A 9,060-nucleotide genomic window follows, 5' to 3' on the forward strand; every position below is an offset into this window, starting at 1 on the left:
TCTCACAGAGGAGACTTTGGTACCTGGCTCACCGGGTTATTCCTTTTCTTACCTTTATCCTAGAGCTTTCACTTTCCACATGGACATAATAAACGTCCTGGAATCCTGCCACTGACTCTTCATCTTCTATCCTCCACTCTTGACTCTTGAAACACCCAGTGTTTCCTCCTTAAATGCAATCGTTTCGACCATCCCCACCTTCCTTCTCCATTCCATTTCTCCTACGGTAGCATTACTCATGTGCTATTTAGTGAATGGACTATCAGACCAGTCCTTAGATCTCAACAGCACTTGTGTTCATGTGTTCCCTTCTTTGGTTCCTAATCCATTAGATGGATCTACCCACATTTCCATATATTGAAAGCTGATCTGCCCTTCAGGTTAGAGCAATAAATACATTGATCTTTCTCCCTCTCCCTGGATATGCATACAAAAAAGAGGAGGACATTTAATTCACTTTGCAATTTCAACATTTATTTCTGATACCAAAACTTGACAACACACAAGGGAAAAAAAAGTAATAGACAGAATAGCAAATAAATTTATCTCGCATGCCACCCTCAGTCATCAGGATGTGGCTCTCTAGACAGCTGTGTTTTGAAGGAATCTGAGGCTTCAGCCTCACTTGGAGGGAAAACTATTGCAAATGATGAGCAGGATCTGTGAATATAAGAAAAAAGGAAAAGAATTCAATAAGCTGGACAAAGTAATAACGAACACTAACACCAAATAGCACTTCTCCGAGCTTCTTTTTTCTCTACCAGGGGTTTTACATCACTACTAGCTTAGGGATGTGAATACAATCCCCACTGACCATGTATCCCCCAAGAACCCTACCTGCCTAATTTAAAGTGATTTACTTACATTTTACTCAACCCAGAAGAAGCCAATGGCACCGAAGTTGGCAGCGAAGTTGGCAGTGGCAGTACCACTGGGGCCAATAATGGGGCCAGTAAAGGCCTGAGGGAATCTGGAGCGGGCATTCTGGTGGTATCGGGCCCAGAAGGTAAAGGGGATCCTGGACCAAGGATCTCCAAAATCTCCTTCCTCATCCCAGGTCAGCAGCTCGAACTCGATGTCATCCCAGCTCCAGGGCCCAGACACAGCCTCATCTCCGATTCCCATGCGGGTTCTTGCTTCGGCGCGGGCCTCTGCCTCAGCTGCAGCAGCATCCAGAGCATCCAAAGCTTCATCTGCAGCTTCCATGAACTGTGCAGTCCAGTCACGAGGGTCTCTCTTCTGAACCTGCAATGAGGAATAGAAGACAAAACAAAACCTTTTACAGTAGCCAAGATACATAATCAGTGTTAAGTGCCCAACAACAGACGGAATGGAAAAAGAAAATATTGTATTACGTACGGTGGAATACTATTCAGTCTTCAAAAATGACAGTCCTACTAGTTGTGAAAGTATGGTTGAAAGTGAAGGACATTTCGTTAAATAAGTCAACACAAAGAGACAAATATTGTATTGGCAATCTAAAACTAGACTCACAGGAGTAGATTAGAATGGCGATTGTCAGGGGCTCAAGTGGGACGAGGAACAGGGACATAATCATTAAAGGGTATGAAATTTAGTTAGATATAATGAGTAAGTTCTGGATATCTATTATGCAGCACAAAGTCTATAAGTTAACGACTAGCATGTATTTGTAAATTGCTGAGTTGGCTTTTCTTGTGTTCCTGTAACGTGTGTGCACATACATGTGGCAGGTATGTGCATGCATGGAGGCCAGAAGTTCAACCTTGAGGGTTGTTCCTCAGGTACCACCTACTTTTCATTTGAGATAGTCTATTTCAGTAAGTAGGCTCTCCATCTCCCCAGCACTGGACTGCAAACACACACTATCACATCTAGCTTTTTTTACCCAGGTCCTGGGGACTGAACCCAAGTAACCTGCCATCAGTTCCTCCATTACCTCTGCAATGAACCTCAGCACTTTCATCTTGCTGGTCTCATGGTAGGAACGGAGGCCCCAGAGGAACTCATACTCAGGAGGGTTGCTGTTGGGCACTCGTCTGTAGTCCAGGTATCTGAGGGGAAAAAAAAGAAGTCAGTGTTTATGGGCAGTCTGCAAACAATACCTAATAATTCTGGATTCTGAAACTCTTTAATTCAAATAGAAATCTTTTACTCGAGATTCACTCCTAAACACAGTCAGGGTAGCTACCTTTTGAGAACCAGGTCTTAGAATTCCTATGCCAGTGACTCTATACAAGGTAACCACTCAGAGCTGCAAGGGACACTTGTATGGGGGCACACAAAGGAAACATTCATTTTAACCCTTCTGCTAAAGTTGTTGCTTCAGGTTCTTATAATCTTGTCAATGAACCACAAATAGATCACGTCCAGGATTCCATCATGGCCCACCCTTTCCAGAGAAAGTGTACTATGAGCATAGTGGACAGGCTTCACTTCTAACTATGCTGTGGAAACATCCTACCTCAAGAGTACATTTGGTAAACACTTCCGAGTAAAGGTATTATTTCTGTGAACCTTTATACAGGTGTGTAGTAATATGTTTAGAAAGCCTTTTCGGATGCAGACCAAGCAGTCACTTACTTCTGCTTTACAAACTCGTAAGTAAGCAGCTTTCTCAGATCACCAAGGAGGGGATGTCTGACCCTGATGGTAAAAAAAGAAAATGACAATCAGAATTTTCCTGAAGAAAAGAGGTAGAGTTCAAGGTTGTTTCCCCATCTATCCACACAATTTAGATATCCTCAAGGTAAAGTTCCCCCACCCAGACCAACGTTAATGCAATTCTGGGACCATCCCCTGCTGCCAAAGTATAATTCAAACAGACAGGAAATGAAAAAGCCTAATCATACCCAGGACGTAGTCCCATCTTGCGCAGTGCCTCCCAAAGGACAGCTGTAATGAAAGGCAAGAGGACATAAGGCATAGAAAACAAGCATGTGAAGCAGGCTGCAGCCAACCCCCAGCTGCAAGTCCAGCCGCTCACCCTCACTGGCACGGTTGCCATTCATGAAGATAATGCCCAGAATCACTAAGAGGAGGCCAAGCTTGGGTGTGTCTTTGGTCCTAGAGGAGTCCAAGAAGAATACACATATGTATATAGCCAGCAGCCATTTGCTTGAAAAACCCCAGCAAGCTTACCAATTAGCTTTTCCAGTATTCCTCAGTGGGGATCATTATGCCCCCACTCTGCCCATGACCTCCTATGAGACTGAATACTGAAACTCTTAGGAAAAAAAAGCATGACTGAGAAAGGCCATATTCCATCTCCTTTCCCATCTTACGTTCCCAGTATGCCAGCCAGGGACTCAGGGGTACTGATGAGAATATACAGATGCTCTTCTTTGTCAATCTCCTTCAGCTGAATTCCAAATTTCTACAGGGGCAAGAAAACAGATTATGAAATTCAGCAGTTAGCATCATCTACCCATAGGCAGGCAGTCACGGCCCCATTAAGCCTTGTCCTAAACTTCCAATAGGAATCTCATAAAACTGAAACTTTCCCATCATTCCAGTTTCTTGGGGTTTTTTGTTTTGTTTTGTTTTTACCTTCTCCAGGACAAAGCAGGCGCGTTCAATGATTTCTGGATAAACATCAGTGTATTCTCGGATGATATCCCTCAGCATTTCTGTGAGAGAAAAGGGGAAGCACCAAGACTGAGTCGGAGCACAGAGCAGCAGTCCCTTTGGCAGCCCTGGTGAGGGTAGCTCAGTCAGGGTCCTCAAAAGTAGAAACAGGAATCAGCTATGGAGGGATGTGTAAGCAGAAGAGCACAGGGACAGGAGAAGACCTACCTGAGCGCTTGATGGGCACCTTTGTGTAGTCTTTAAGCATCAGGTACTTGACCAACTTGTTTGCCTGGGGAGAAATAATTAAAATGATGTTTGCAGAAAACTTGGCTGATTATAAATGGAAGGACAACAGTCAAGAAAGTGGAGAGCTACAGCTCTTACTCTTTCCTGAAGAAGGGCCACATCTCGGGGCTGTGGAGCACCCTGGTTCTGTGAGGCACGAGAGTTGGAGGAGGATCTCAGATTAGGTGAGGGTCGTAAGTTCTGCCAGTCAGGTGGAATTGGCCAATCGGCAGGGATCCAGTCAGGTGGAAAAGGCCAATCAGTGGGAAATGACCAGTCAGGAGGCAGTGACCAGTCAGGTGGTAACTGCCAATCTGGAGGGCCTTGCCAATCTTGAGGGCCCTGCCAACTGGGTGGAGCCTGCCAACTAGGTGGGCTCTGCCATCCAGGTGTATTCTGCCAGGCCATTGGGTTTGGCCAGACAATTGGACCAGGCCAGACAATGGGGTTTGGCCAGATCACTGGATTCTGCCAGATCACTGGGTTAGGCCAGATCACTGGATTCTGCCATGCAACTGGGTTCTGCCAAGCTGATGGTGTCTGCCTAGCTGGGGGACTCTGGCGTGCTGGTGGGGTCTGCCTGGCTGTCTGGTTTTGCCAGCCTGATGGGTTCTGCCAAGCCAGTGGGGTCTGCCACAGCACATTGGGGGGTGCGCCAGGTGGGTTCTGAGTGGTCACTGGAACTGGAGCAGACCTCCAGTTCCCTGAAGCCAGTGAGGCCCGCCTTTGATCCCCACTGCTGTTCTCTTCCACATTCAAGTTATTAATCTGCATCATAAGAGAAAAGAAATTCCAGGGTCACTATTAATCCTGGGTCCTCCCAGTAACTAACCTAGGAAGTTCCTATGCATCTTCACCTATCAGGACAGCCTGACCCCTCACTCCCCACTGGTCACTTTGTTTTTCCTTGTCTTTCAGGCAGGAGTTTTACCTCCAAACCAGACCAACAGCAACCACAAAGTGGGGCTTCTCTTCCTATGTGACTACTGTTATCACCGTGAACTCAAGCCACCTCTTTTTTTCCGTTTTCTTTAGCTTGTGAGGTCAATCTTCAAGATCTAATGATAATTCAACGTGAGCCTGCCTAGCTTAAGACCTTACACATGGTGTTTACTGTTAAAATGTCCTATACACAGGTGGCATGGTGATCCATATTATCAAGTGTCCTTGTAGAAGCTCACCATCAATCTGTGGACAATCAGGGGTCAGGAATAAACATTTAACACCCCCTACAACTTAGCTGAAATATAGGCATACATGCCCTTTATTTCTTGAAGTGTTTTTTTTTTTTGGTTGGAGCTGAGGACCGAACCCAGGGCCTTGTGCTTGCTAGGCAAGCGCTCTACCACTGAGCTATTATTTTGTTTGGAGCAAATGTACTTCAAAGAAAGGAGAGCACCCAAAGCAAAGTGAAGCTAGCAGGGATCTCACCTTGCGGGTCCTCTTGCCCCGAATTATAGTCCGGGACTCCACATTCTGAGCCTGGGAGCCATCTGCTGAGGTCTGTGCAGCAGCACCGTCAGTTTCAGAGATACCTGGGCTGCTCCCTACGTCAGCCATTTTGGCCTGGTTTACATTCTGGATCTGGGCATCAGCTGCAGGGACCTTAGTGGTATCATTCCAAGCCTTAGCTGTCTTAGGCTGGTTGTTGGTCATCTCATTGGCACTGGGGGACTGAGAGAAATTGTAGGCAGCACTGGGGCCTGCCTTAGTAGTGGTATTCTGGGCCTTAAAGGCCATTTCAGACTTTTTAGCTGATTTGCCTGTGGTTGCTGCCTGGGAAAAATCAGAGGCAGCATTTGGACCTTTAGAGGCGCCATTCTGTGACTTAAAGGCCACCTTAGACTGGTTCTTGGGCATCTCCTTGGCATTACGTGCCTGAGAGAAATCATTTGGACCCTTTGTGGTGGTATTCTGGGCTTTGAAGCCTGTCTTAGGCCTAGCAGCAGCTGTTGAAACCTCAGTATCAGCCACCTCATTGGCAGTTGGGGGCTGTGAACTCTGGGGACTAGCATTCTGCCCACTGGCAGCTGCTGTGGCCTGGTTGGTGGGTGGAGCCTCGGTGATCTGGATGGCTTCCATCAAGGTCTGCACAAGCAAGGCGCTGTCTTCTACAGAGGCCTCAGCCTGCAAATACAGGAGGGGGTTAATTTCAACCTCTGGGCCTTACAAGCTAGATCAGAAGGAGGGGCACACACAGCAGGGACACACGCAGCAGGGGAGCTGTAGACAAGCCTCACAGTTCACAGATCAGGGGCACAGAAGGGTCAATGGGAGGCGGGGCGGGAACAAAACTTGGTTAAGGGTAGAGGGGGCAGGGCAAGGTGAGGGCCGTCAGAGGCAGCAGGGGGGCTGGTGAGGAACGGGGTGCAAACCACTGAACCCCAAGCGGGTTTAGAGCGGGACTGGTTAGGCTTGCGGTGGGAAGCTCAAGACCCGAGGAGGAGGTGGGAGGAATTGAGGAGGATAAGGAGCGGGGGTGGAGGGGGAGTCTCGAGGCGTGGAGAAAGGGAGGGGTGGAGGCGAGAGGTTGGGGGATGGGGCGACAGACTGCTCTACACGCGTCAGGGTTATGGAAAAAAAATGGTTCCTTACCCAACCCGCATTCTCTGGGCAGAATGCCCTGACTAACAGGGTCTCCCCTTTCTCTAAGCAGGGACCGATGGCTGAAAAGGGACGCCCCTCCCCCATTCGATAAACGCTAGAAATTTGAGAGGCACCGGAGTCCAGGCCGGAAGGAGGGCAAAATCAGATCCTGCCATTTGCGCTACCAAAGGGGCCAGTGGTGGGCGTAATCTGTCAGCAGGGAAAATGGAGGAATGGGGGAACGGGGTTCTCACCTGGAAGCCGCGGAGGCCTGCACCGCCGTCCGGTTTCTGAGCCATAGCTCTTGTCTCTCTGGCAAGAGCAGAGCCTAGGGGGGTGTGGGAGAGGAACTAGGCATTACACACGACAGAAGGAAAATACGCAGGGCCGAATTGTGTGTGCGTGTGGGGTTTGATTGCGGGGGCGGGGGAGGTGCTGGGGATGGGGAGAAACGGGCCTAATCGGAGCGGGAGCGGGAAAAGTAAACGGACGTCCCGATGGACGACCTCAAATTTCCAGACGCAGACATGGAAAAGCTGCAAATCCGCGTTCTAGAATCAGATAAGAGCTCTGAACGCGGCAGTTTTCTTCGGGGGGTGGGGGCGCGCGCGCGCGAAGAGGGGGGGGGGGAGGGGAAAGATTCGCTTCGGGAAAGTTGAATTAAGGTTTTGAATCAGGAGGAACCGTATAACGGATCAAGGTCGAGAAATTTGGGGATTCTGTGAAGGAATTGGATAAGGATTCAGAGGATGAACGGGGATTCTAAATCAGAAAGGGTCGGGAGCGGGTATGAATCCGGGACCGGGAATTGGAGGGGTTTCTAAATCCAGGGTAAAGGGATTGGGATAAAAGGAGAGGGGAAAGGGCGCCACACCAGGGGGCAGATGCCCAGTCTGGGGGCTAGTCTCACCTTGCCTCAGGCCCCAACCCCAACCCCCTCGCTGCTTCCTTCTTCACGGCTCAGAGGGTCAGGATTGCAGCGCTCGGCTCTCGGCAGCTGCACTCTCTCCTCGTCCAGGAGAAAATGCCAGCGCGGCAGCTCGGGCGACCCCGCCTCTTCGCCTAATATACCACCCACCGCCTCGAGGAAGGCCCGCGCATGCGCAACAGCTAACTGTCCAAATAAGAGTCCCGCTTGCTTTCCCAACAAAAGCTTCGTCCCGGAGACCTTGGCGCGCATGTGCGCTCGAAGGAGAGCCCGCCTCTTTGCCAACACACTATCCCACCGCCAACCAGGTTGACAGTGGACAAAGGTCCCTCCCCTTCTTCTTACGCACCCACTCCTCCAACAGATGCGCAGAGCCTTTTGGTCCCACCCCCTTGCCCAGCACACCAGCCCCCTACCTTTATCCGCAATGCGTCTCTTCTCAGTCCCTCCCTTTTTCCCGAGGATTCTCTAGGCAGGTCCGCAGTTGCCTCCCACCCCCTGCTTAGGGCCTCTTAGGTAGGCCGCTGCGGGGGGTCTCTTATTTCGACACGAGCTCGGCCTCTGCTGAGTTCACCCGCTTTGCTACGCAGGAACCTTCAAGGCCGGAAAAAATACCTAACAGGAGGTAGCAAAGCAAGTGTCGGCCAGGGCAATCCACAGATTTTTTCTGAGTAGACCCAGAAAATTAGCTTTTTTCTTCTTTTTCTTTTCTTTTCTTTCTTTCTTTTTTTTTTTTTTTTTTTTGAAAATTAGCTTTTCACTTGCCCCCTTTTTGCAGTTTTTGCCATGGAAACATTTCGTGAGGGATGGGTCAAGGGGAGGAAAAGGCATAGGGCCGTGGGAGCTAGCTGTATTGGAGCTTGTTTTTCTCAAACAGCGCAGCCCTCGGAGATGGAGGGAGGGCAACATCCTCATTTAACACACCAGGTAGCTAAAGTCATAAACCCACTGTCTGAACCAGGACACTGAGCTAGTAACAAACAGAAAAGGCAAATTTTGGCACAGCACAGTGGTGCACACTGGAGACTGAGGAACGCCAGGGGTTCCAGGCCAGCTACGCAACTCTGAGACTTTATCCAAAAAACAAACATGCATGTGGGGCCGGGATTTTCCTGACTGCAAAAATCTGTATAATGTTAGTGCTGGTCAGAGAACTGAGGCACTCCTTAATTCTCCATTGGAATGACAAGCTTTTCCTCTCCCCAGTATTTGTTCCAAATAGACAAGGCCTGTGTTCTAAGAGGCCTAGTATATGTGGGAACCTTTAAGGTTCACTCTGGGCTGCCTTTGGCAGGCACTTCCCAGGAGTGAGACCCCAGGACTTGGTGCTTCCTGGAGCGGCCAGAGCAATCAGGTGTGTCTATCCTGTTCTTGCAGAATGAAGCTGGGCTGCGCTTTAGAATTCCATGATTAGTGTCTGACCTATCTGTCACTGGCTATATGAGCACCCGAGAATATAGTCGCATGAGTGGACTTCTCTAAGCCTGCTTTAGCCACTACACAAAATAAGAACCACAGAAAGTGGGTCCTGTCCAGGGACACACAGCCTGCTGTGCTTCCAAGATGGCTGAAGAACAAACGCAGAACAACGACATACAGATACCAAGTGACTCAAACCAAACCCATACGTTTCCAAAATCCAAGGCAGATTTTAGCGCGCTTCCCATTTGTTCTGGCGTCAGCTCCTGCAAGGAGCCTGCATAGGAAGGAAA

At 49.1% G+C, this 9,060-nt stretch overlaps 1 protein-coding gene across 1 annotated transcript; it reads right to left on the reverse strand.

Moving 5' to 3' along the window:
* Positions 1 to 452: 452 nt before the first annotated feature.
* On the reverse strand, positions 453 to 7,455 carry Maged1 (MAGE family member D1). The gene is made up of 13 exons (XM_036175020.1): positions 7,331 to 7,455; positions 6,675 to 6,748; positions 5,266 to 5,961; positions 3,934 to 4,602; positions 3,775 to 3,838; positions 3,529 to 3,608; positions 3,264 to 3,355; positions 2,966 to 3,045; positions 2,832 to 2,874; positions 2,563 to 2,625; positions 1,919 to 2,033; positions 865 to 1,245; positions 453 to 660 (listed from the first exon to the last, which is right to left on the reverse strand). Exons 2-12 carry the CDS (start codon positions 6,717 to 6,719, stop codon positions 868 to 870), a joined length of 2,325 nt encoding a protein of 774 aa, XP_036030913.1. The 5' UTR covers positions 6,720 to 6,748; positions 7,331 to 7,455; the 3' UTR covers positions 453 to 660; positions 865 to 867.
* Between the last annotated feature and the right edge of the window lie 1,605 nt (positions 7,456 to 9,060).

Source organism: Onychomys torridus, chromosome X (genome assembly GCF_903995425.1).
Source record: "Onychomys torridus chromosome X, mOncTor1.1, whole genome shotgun sequence".
Lineage (NCBI taxonomy): Eukaryota > Metazoa > Chordata > Mammalia > Rodentia > Cricetidae > Onychomys > Onychomys torridus.

Coding starts and splice junctions, on each gene's coding strand:
- Maged1 (XM_036175020.1), bottom strand. CDS start 6,719: ATGGCTCAGAAACCGGACGGCGGTGCAGGCCTCCGCGGCTTCCAG. Junction 3,839..3,933: donor TGGCCCTTCTTCAGGAAAGA/GTAAGAGCTGTA, acceptor ATTTCTCCCCAG/GCAAACAAGTTGGTCAAGTA. Junction 2,626..2,831: donor AAGATGGGACTACGTCCTGG/GTATGATTAGGC, acceptor TTTTACCATCAG/GGTCAGACATCCCCTCCTTG.